General features: G+C 36.4%; 2 protein-coding genes across 2 annotated transcripts; both read right to left on the reverse strand.

Moving 5' to 3' along the window:
• Positions 1 to 287: 287 nt before the first annotated feature.
• LOC106308629 (alpha-L-fucosidase 2) lies at positions 288 to 4,467 on the reverse strand. The gene is made up of 9 exons (XM_013745770.1): positions 4,146 to 4,467; positions 3,599 to 3,744; positions 2,521 to 3,368; positions 2,310 to 2,442; positions 2,038 to 2,196; positions 1,452 to 1,676; positions 1,142 to 1,379; positions 867 to 1,062; positions 288 to 772 (listed from the first exon to the last, which is right to left on the reverse strand). Exons 1-9 carry the CDS (start codon positions 4,399 to 4,401, stop codon positions 472 to 474), a joined length of 2,502 nt encoding a protein of 833 aa, XP_013601224.1. The 5' UTR covers positions 4,402 to 4,467; the 3' UTR covers positions 288 to 471.
• Positions 4,468 to 8,093: 3,626 nt separating this feature from the next.
• Positions 8,094 to 9,639, reverse strand: LOC106326318 (3-ketoacyl-CoA synthase 16). The gene has a single exon (XM_013764329.1). The coding sequence runs from the start codon at positions 9,557 to 9,559 to the stop codon at positions 8,129 to 8,131; it is 1,431 nt and encodes a 476-aa protein (XP_013619783.1). The 5' UTR covers positions 9,560 to 9,639; the 3' UTR covers positions 8,094 to 8,128.
• Between the last annotated feature and the right edge of the window lie 742 nt (positions 9,640 to 10,381).

A 10,381-nucleotide genomic window follows, 5' to 3' on the forward strand; every position in this document is an offset into this window, starting at 1 on the left:
CGTTTATATCCCTTTGTCAATAAAAGATGATAAAAAAAAAAAAAGAATGATGAGGTAAGGTTACACATTGTTCACGAAATATATAATCAAGACTACAACATATTTATAGTTCACGGTGGAAGCTAGAAAACACAAGCAGTGTTCTTTGGACAATGTGTAACCTTACCTCATCATTCTTTGAGCCTTTTGGGTGCAATGGCAGGAGCCTGAGTAGATGCTAGACTTAAGTTGAATATGAAAACTTCTCATTTAATCATGTTAATATTTTGATATATTTTGATATAGACTGAAGAGGTAACGACACAAAGTAGATAGACATTACTTCACTGTCAACTTTTTGGATACATGTGTGTTACACTTGTACATAGCTCGTTGAACGATGGACAAACAATATGCGTTTTCCTCTCTCTTAGATGAACAAAACATATGACAACAAAAACAGATGAGAATCAACATCTCGTCTCATTACTTCTATAACTTCTCTGTCCGAATGCATTTCAAGTCTTTGTCAAAAGTAAAGACTTTCCCTGGCGACAATGTGGTAGCCACAGAGTTTCCTCTGTACACTATTCTGGTTGACACACTCTGCTCCGACACGAGACCAAACTCCACAAGGCTCCCTTCCATCCACCTTATATTCACCGTCACACCGCCACGTGCCCTCAGCCCTTTCACATAACCGTTAGGCCATTTATCCGCAGGAAGTGCTGGGAGTAAATACAGATCCTTCGTCGTGCTCTGCACTAACATTTCAGCTACAGCTGCTGAGAATCTGACCAAGAAAAAAAAAAGAAATCATGTGTAAGTATAGATTAGTCATTGAACTGTTTTTAGTTTAGTGTTTGCAATATACTGTCCTGACTTACCCAAAGTTGGCGTCGATCTGGAAGGGCGGGTGAGCTGTGAACAAGTTAGTATAGAGTCCTCCTTCATAGTTACGTTCGTTTAACGGATCCACCAGATCAAAAATATGAGTAACCAATCGATACGCATGCTCACTATTGTGAAGCCTTGCCCACAAGGCTGCTTTCCACGTGGTGGACCAACCTGGTCCTTCCTCTCCTGCACCAATCATTTCATTATTTACATATTGTGACATTGCAGAATGGGAATGGGGAAAGAAGAAAAAATTAACACAAACCTCTTTTCTTAAGTGATACTTCCACAGCTTTAGCAAGCTCCGGAGACTTCTCAAGTGTGATTGAGTGACCAGGGAACAGACCAAAGAGATGTGAAACATGTCTATGATGCACCTCAGGGTCCTCAAAGTCCTCTGCCCATTCCATTATAGAACCATCCTTTGATAGTCTGGTAGGTGGAAGGTTTGCTTGTGCAGCAATGACTTTTCCTATCAGAGTATCATTCGTTTTCCCCAAAACCTGTTTGATAAAAAAACCATAAGAAAGAGTTAGCTTCAGTATCAATGAGATGATGCCATTTGCTTGCTATACCTCTGATGCGGAAACAATAGCAGAGAATACTTCTTTTACAATGGCAATGTCCATGGTTGATGAGTAGCTAACACTGGCGGGTTTGCCATCTGGAGATGTGAACATATGCTCAGGGGATGTGGATGGGTTGGTCTGAAGATATCCGTCTTTGCCTTTGATTAGCCAGTCCAAGAGAAACGATGTGCATCCTTCCAACAATGGATATCCTTTCTTTTTAAGAAATTCCTAGAAAAAATGAATAAACAAAGTAGAGGTTGGAACATGGAATCTGTTAAAGAAACTGTTATGAACAAACGCAAACTAACTGAAAGCAAAGAAACTTAAGAGCAAAACAAATCGAGTCAGATACAGGTTTAGAGTTTGGATATTGAACAAATTTACAATTCCATACATCCGTATTTATAGTAGCCTCAAACCCGATTTTCTTTTTCCTTTAGAAAAACATCTTTATTTTAGAAAAAAAATAACTTTCCTAATCCTAAAAGGCAATACAGGACTAAGGTCTTTTTACAGGTTTACAGAGATTAAAGATACTTTTAGAATTAACAGAAACTGAATCTGAAATTGGTGAATTTGAGGAACTTACTTTGTCCATAGTGTATGTATAATGCTCCCATGCATGAGTGCAGAGCCAAGCTCCACCCATTGGCCAGAGAGCCCACACTGCCTCACCTCTATCCGGTGAAGTTTTCGCCCATATGTCTGATACTTGATGTGCCACCCAACCACTTGCTCCGTAGTTCACCTATATACCACAATAAAATGATCATTACACTGATGACTCATCATATCTAAGGCAGACATTGATCTTGATACATTCAACTAGTTTCACACATTGATGTCAACAATGTAACTTACTTGTGCTGTCTTACGGCCATTGATAGCTAAAGCAGACATATAATCCAACAGCGGTTCTTGGCATTCCCTTATATTAGCAGGAAGAGAATGCCAATAGTTCATCTGGAGATTAATGTTCAGATGAGGAGCACCACTGCACAGAAGATAAAGAGAGTTAGTGACACATCAAAGCGAAGAGAAAGGACTGAAGAAGAGGGAAACCAAAACGCACTCCCACGGCGGCTGAATGTCTCTATTCCATATCCCCTGCAAGTTAGCCACCTGAGTTCCAGGTCTAGAAGAAGATATAAGAAGGTACCGACCGTACTGGAACAAAAGCTCCACCAAAGAAGGATCTTCATCCTTTCTAAACGATCTCACCCTTTCAGCAGTTGAAGCTGCTTCTGTTTTATTATTACCACCTGAGAGTTGCAGAGAGACTCGGTTGAAAAGCTTCTGATAATCTCCCAAATGACGTCCATAAAGATCAGAGTATGAATACTTCTGAACCGAGCTGATTCTGTTAACGCATTCCTTTGAAGGATCTCTCTTGGAATCAACCGGCATGGTAAACGGACCGTCGAAGTTAGACGCAGCCGTCAGAACCAGAACGGCCCAGTCAGCTTTCTCAACGCTTAGTTTCTTGCCGCCCAAGGAAGACACAGAGCCGCCGTTGCTTACTCTCACTTCAAGAGCGGCGGCAAACTGCAACCCTTTGTGATCATCGTAAGGTATGTTGGTCGCGTTGATGCTTTTGCTCAAGTTCACGGGAAGACGCTTGGGGCGGCAGCTTCCTTGCATCAGAATCTGGTTCCCCTTAGTCTCCGAGTGATGGTGCAAGTCGCTGTCGAAAGATGCTTTGAAAGAGAGAGACCCCGGTTTGCTTGAAGAGATCTTGACTACGATCACTTGATCCGGATTAGAAGCGAAATGTTCACGAGAGAACTCCACAGAGCCGACGGAGTAGCTTACTTTGGCTAGTGCTGTTTCCAAATCTAGTTCGCGGCGGTAAGAGGCTTGAGTGTACTTACGGTGTGAACTGTCGAACTGTAGATTTAAATCTCCCACTAGCTGATAAACCTGTAAGAAGGAAACCAAACTAAGAACAAATGGTTCGTTCTTTAATCTTTACACATGCAAAGAAAAAATCAAGAACTCTGAGTATTGTGTCAGAGGTCCCCAGTTCGAGTGACAGCTGAAACGAAACTAATATTACATGCTGTGGTTTTGAACGGTGGATTATGGGTTTCAGAACTTCTTTAGTATTGAAAAAAAAAAAATCAAAAAGTCAAGAAGAAGAGAAAACATACATCAGAAGGATGGCCTGATAATTTGACAGCTTCTGAAGTAGCTTCAGGGTATTTTCGTTCATCAACAAGCTTCCTGACTTGTGCTAATGCTTCTGGAGCATTCGGGTTTGTGTAATCAGCTGGCACTCCAGTCCAAATCGTGTCCTCTGCCAAATAAAAAAAGAACACTTTAGATCCACAACTACTAAAAGAACACAACAGAGCAGCAGAAACAAGAATCAAGAACGTCTTTTTTGAGTAAAAGTGTTGGCTTTTTAAGCATTTTATTACACAAAGTCTAGTAAGAGACCCTGTTTGATTAAAGGTGGTTGTGATCTAAGACTATGTCCCAAAGCATAATCCCAATGTTCTGTCGTGTCAATAAATGGTTCCGAGAAACACGAGTCATCTGACATAGCAGAGCTTCATTTATTACCAACATCCACAGAATATATAATAACACAAATGAAGACTTGCACACAACACAACAATGAAGAGATGAATGGGAAATCAAACGGCGGCGTTTTAGTTTCTAAAACAGTGTAAAACGACGTCGTTTTACACTTACCGTTGATGTTGAGAGTCTCGGAGGAGACGCCGCCCCAGATCGTAGCTCCGAGACGGCCATTGCCGATGGGAATGGCGTCGGTCCAGTTCCGAGAAGGACCAGCAAACGTCAGCTTCAGAGGCCTCGAGAGATCGTGGCCGTCCATCAATGTTCTCCCCGATGAACGCCGCCTCCCTCCCTCGCAACATGTTATTGTTATAATCAGTATGAGAAGAAGAATGGTGAAATGGGCGAAGAAACTCGACTTCTCCGCCATTGCTGCTGGCTTCGAGAGAGGAGTGTTTGCTTTCACTCGTGAAGATATAGAGAGAGAGAGGTCTGGTCCTGAAGTAGATATAGAGAGCACTAGTGTCCTCGAGAAGTTGATGTCAATTATTAAACGCGTTTTTTTCTACCCAATTAATTATTCAACTTTGTCAAAATCTATTAATTGTTTTTATACTAAAACCAAATTTCATTGGAAAATCTAATCGTTTTAAAAAATAGTACTTCTTTATTTTTATCAGCAAAATACTTCTTCGAAATTAAAATATTTTTTTAGAAGATAATATTCACGTAGAGTTGAAGCAAAGCAAAAAAAAAAAAGTAATGTTATTTCAATTATTAACGTGTGTTTTGTAACCTTATTATTAGCATATTGTTCATCTTTTTTGGGTATGAATGTTAAGTGGCAGATTCATCTCTAAAATATACTGTACACATATTTTCTCAATATGATAAGAAGTTCAAGAATGGATTTTATTTTGCAATGACAAAATATATTTTATAGTTCATACGATGCTAGTAGTTAATATAAAGAGGATAGAGTAATAACGAACCAAAATTTGAAGGCCATTTATTTTAGCAATGATTTCAATCCAAGTAGCGAGACCACAAATGCAGATAAAGAATGGAACGTGTTGGAATGTACCAAATAAGTCCATAACTAGGATCCAAGAAATGAGTTTGTCCAATACATATCAATCCAATTCTGGAGTAAATAACGAGGATGAACGAACATAAAACTAGCTCAGACGATTATTTGTAACCTTGCTACTAATTACGAATGATAGGACCAAATTAACCAACCACAATTTGAGCGTTTTAATATTTTTTTAACCACCGACTTTCCTTTTCTGATTAATTTATTATCTAAGAAAATAATAGTAATTTTTTTTATATCTCTTTTGTACTAAGATGTTCAATATGTTTATCGTACCGCACAATCGTCTCTTTACATAGAAGGAAAAAGATACAAGAAGATCATCTTATAGTTGACCAAAAAAAAAAAGAAGATCTTATAACCATCTCATCTGAGACGTAAACTACGATGATGTATTGGTTGTCGAAGATATTGATCACATGTGGTTAATATGATTTTGTGTAGTGATATTAAATTAAATCGAACAAACACGTCTCTTTCATGTTTCAATACACAAATGCTTAGGATGATTCACACCATGAAAAAAGCATCTACCGTGAGATTAGAGAACAATTTTTAGCTATAAAGATTTGAAAGAAGAATAATTTTTAATCGGTAAAATCTAACCCAACCTATATTTACCATGGATGCAGTATGCATTATTTCCAAGTGATTATTTTAAATATCTCAATATGATTAAGACATTATGATTTCAGTTTTTTTGTAAGGTTCTGTAGTAAAGGATATTCAGGTTTCAAGGGTCTAGAATTTTATATAGCGATTTAATAAAGTGTTCGATCATAATTTATTAATATATATATGCTCTCGCGATAGATAAATTAAAACAAAGCAAAAAGGTCGGTCTAGTCTTGTACATTGGTTACATTGTCTTTATCAAGATATAGAACAGAGGCACATGACCTTTTCGAAGCTTGTTTTTGCAACTTGTGGTATTGGCATGTTGTTGGGCTTTACAATTTGTTTAGAGATTTGGTCGTTAATGTATCTGCTCCAGCTGTTTTCCGAAATTGCCACACGGTTAACTAGATAAATTTAATGAGTCTTTATCAAGCTGCTTCATGTAAAAGACATATCTTCAGATTATTGATGCTGTCACCGAAGTATTATTTTTCATGCCGATACCAGTTTCGTCAGCTCACATGCAAGATTGATTTGCTGAATATTTTCTCCCCATTTTAAGGGATAACTTAACATGCCTAGGGCATAATGCAATCATCGCACAGTAGAGTCTGTTAGAGAAAACTCTATGTGATATTATTTCACAGTTACGAAAATCTCATATAAATATTAGATAGGGTTTACATTTACGTTTGATTTAAATCTCTTTATTGGAAATACTCGTAAAACTATATAGGATATCGACATGTACAGGTACAACAATATATCAATTTTAAAAAATAATAAATTACATTTTCCATTATACATGAAGACAACCTTCTTCTATCTTACCGTATCATGTTATCTATGAGTTGTTAGAGCATCTTTAACCCCACATCAAAATTTACTGCAAAATAAAATGAATTATGCAATTGTGAACAAACAAAGAAAATCATTACTGCATAATCCACTTCATTTTATGGAGTAATGTTTTTTTGTTTGTTCACAACTGCATAATCTACTATATTTTATGAAGTAATGTTTTTTTGTTTGTTCACAAATGCATATTACACTCTATTTTACAGTAAATTTTGCAGTGGGATTGAAGATGTTCTTAGGGCATCTCCAACCTTATTTCATTTTTGACTTCAAACTTAATTTTGGAGTAAAATATTCTCCAACTCTACTTCATATTCAACTCCAAAATAGAGTAATGACTAAGGTTACTCCATTTATAAAGTATTTTTACCCTACCCCATTTTGGAGTTGAATTTTTATTTATTTATGAAATGGTCCTTTTAATCTTGAATATTTTTATTTCATACTTAAATAATATTTAAAATAATACAATAACATGAAAATAAATATAATACTTCACAAAATATTATTTAATAGTTTTACATAAAAGAGGCATAAACTAATAAAAATCAAAACTAAACATAAATAATTTATAATATAATATAATACAAATAAGTGATTTAGTAATTCTGTAAATTGTTTTTGGAATCGATGAAGTATCGTTCAAACGAAATATATGATTTTGTTTATCTTGTAGGTCAACATTTCGATTGATAAGATTTGTACTTGTTAAGCTTAATATATGCACAAATATTTGGATCAAGTACGTAATTTAAATTACAAAAAAAAAACTTTGTTTTCTTATTTATGTTCTTTTAATGCATAATTTTGTTTTTGAATTAAGAAAATTGCATATGATGAAAATTACACCAATTGAAATTGGAAGAAAACTATAACTGTATTTTTATTAATAAATATTTAATTTAAATAAAATATATTTTTATGAAAGTTTTGTAAATATAAAATAGTTGGTTTAATTGTTAAATTTTTATAAGTTGAAAGTACTAATAACAATTATTAACTAAATAAAAATGGAATCATTTATGAATGTTTGTTTTGGAGTAAAAAATGAAGTAATACATTGGAGTAAAACTCAACTCCATTTTGGTGTTACACCATTTTGGAGTAAAAATTGGAGTAGTACATTTGAGGTGCTCTTAGCTATAGATACCTAGAATACTTATGTTTTGATAATTTTAATACTTATCATAAAATAAATGTTATATAATTATATATCAAAATACCCTACAAGTTTAGACACTCATTCTAAACCTAAAATTTGTGGTAGTCTGGAAATTTGATGATAAATTTAAAACCGAAAAATAAAATTTTGTATTTTTCCCTATATATAATTGATAAAGAAACTTATATGTAGGTTATAAAGCCCTTTCTAAAAAAAAAAAAAAACTTATATATGTAGGAAAATACACGAAATGTTTCATTAGACGAAGCAACAGTCCAACACCGCATAAAAAGAAGACAACGAAGAACTTCTAGTGAGAGCATTTAAGTCGCGATACAACTCCAGTCCAGTCCATACGTTTATATTTTGGTAATGTAAATGATAACGATGAAAAGAATCACTAACTATCCAGTCTATCCATAATCATATATCGATCTCAACTGGATATTTGTGGAGGCAGTCTTCCCAAGGATTATTAGCAGAAGGCTTCACGTTACGAAGAGCCACCCAAACAGAACTATTACACTTAAACCCTGACCCCAATGCTATCTGCCAAATCCTATCTCCTTTCTTCATCCTCCCTTTAGCTTCAGTGTAAGCCAACTCATACCAAATAGAACTCGACGAGGTATTACCAAACCTATGTAATGTCATTCTTGATGCTTCAACGTGTAGCGGAGACAAATGAAGATTCTTCTCAAGTTCATCTATAAGCGCTCTACCACCCGCATGGATACAAAAATGCTCGAAAGCCAGCTTGAAATCTGGCATGTAATGCTTGATCTTGGGGTCGAAAAACTTCTTTCTAACGAACGTTACAAAGAAGCGAAGCTTCTCACGTATGGGAAGAACAAGTGGACCCAACGTTGCGATATTGATCTTTAACGTTCTTGCAGCCACCATAGGTAGATCCTTCGACAAGGAAACTCCGACCAAACCATCTTCATCATCTTCTTGTGTAGCGCATCCGTACGACCGGTCGTCTGACCCGGTATGGACCCGCACCGTGTGAACAAGCTTGTATTTAGCGCGTTTTCGGTCTTTAGACATGTTGGAAAGCAAAACCGCAGCCCCACCCACCCGGAACAAACAGTTTGTAACCAACATCGATTTGTTGTTACCTAAGTACAAGTTCTGAGTGATGTTCTCGGTGCTGACCACTAGAGCATAAGTGTTCCTATGAACTTGTAACAAACTCTTAGCGACATCTATAGCTATAACGCCAGCACTACACCCCATCCCACCAAGATTCAAGCTCTTTATATTATCCCTAAGTTTATATTTGTTAACAATAATAGTAGCTAACGAAGGAGTAGGATTAAAAGTGCTAGAGTTCACCACTAAGATACCTATATCACTCGGGCTAACTCCAGTGTTGCGGAGAACATTATCGACCGCTCCTAGTATAACGTCCGTAGTCTCTTTACGTGACCCGGTCATCGTTTGCTCTAACGGCAAGCAATGTAGACCTTCAGGTATGTAAGTCTCTTGGCCTAGACCGGACCGTTCTAGAATCTTCTCGACGAAGTCCATCAAGTAATCGTGCTCGCCTGTCTTCGCCCACATGCCTTGCTCGCGTATAACTCTCACGTGGCTCATGATCTTCTTGACGCTGACTTTGAGATGAGACGGTGGGAGGTAGCAGCTGAAGTCAACTAGGTAAACGGGTTTGGGCCGGTTCATGATGTAAAGCGTCCAACCGAGAATGAGAGAGATGGTGAACATGGTTAGGGATGTGGAGTTTTTTTCTAGGTAGAGGTAAAAGCTGTGGAGATCTTGTGTGGAGAGACTAGAAGCTTTCATGGCTATAGCAGCCATTAATGGGATGAAACAGAGCTTCATTGAGGAATACATTTTACTGATATATATATATGATATATCGCCCGTTTTGTCTTTAAACTCTTTGGTGTGGTCTCTGTTCGTTCTGACTCGTATTACATTTATAGAGGTTGATTGAGTAAAAAGAGAGGACAATAATATGAAAGAGAGGTAGGGAGACAGTTTGCATGCAGTTAATGTAAAATATATAAATAAGAGACATGTTAAATTTTTTCTTCTGGTAGTGTTTTGTTTGGATAACGACTTAAGCCGACAATCCGATTCAAACGTTTTCATATAGTTTATGTAGTCTTGCTAGAAAATTGGATTTTTCCAGGCTCGGTTTCGTCTCATTTGGTAAGCAAGTATGCATTATTGATGTTAACCTGTCTAGATTCTGGCCTATCTATTTATTAAAAGGTGAATTAGTTATAGGCGTAATTTGTCAATGATTAATTGAATCACACATTGCTAATTATAAAGATATTGAATTTGAACCTCATATTTCATGATGATTAATTAGAAACATAAGAAAAGAATCAAGATGTGCATTTTATCTAGAAATTTGTAGGCCATTTGCATTGTTTAGTGTAAAAGAGTCATTAACGAATCATAAGATCAATGTTAACACTAATATGGAGTCACATTTAAACTCCAATACCAACCCCAAGAAAGGAGGAATGAAGGATAAAAAGCTTACACAAACCAAGAAAGTCACCTAGCTGGAAAGCAAAGGCTTAGTTAGGTGCAACCCCAGGCTAGGATTTTACCGAGCAATATGGAAACCTATATTCTTATTAAAAAGTCAAATATATATGGATGGATACACTATGCTAGTCTTGTAGGTTCACTCTCAAT

Source organism: Brassica oleracea, chromosome C1 (genome assembly GCF_000695525.1).
Source record: "Brassica oleracea var. oleracea cultivar TO1000 chromosome C1, BOL, whole genome shotgun sequence".
In the NCBI taxonomy this organism is placed as follows: Eukaryota; Viridiplantae; Streptophyta; class Magnoliopsida; order Brassicales; family Brassicaceae; genus Brassica; species Brassica oleracea.

Coding starts and splice junctions, on each gene's coding strand:
- LOC106308629 (XM_013745770.1), bottom strand. CDS start 4,401: ATGGCGGAGAAGTCGAGTTTCTTCGCCCATTTCACCATTCTTCTTCTC. Junction 1,677..2,037: donor ATACATACACTATGGACAAA/GTAAGTTCCTCA, acceptor CATTTTTTCTAG/GAATTTCTTAAAAAGAAAGG. Junction 773..866: donor CAGATCGACGCCAACTTTGG/GTAAGTCAGGAC, acceptor TTTCTTGGTCAG/ATTCTCAGCAGCTGTAGCTG.
- LOC106326318 (XM_013764329.1), bottom strand. CDS start 9,559: ATGTATTCCTCAATGAAGCTCTGTTTCATCCCATTAATGGCTGCTATA.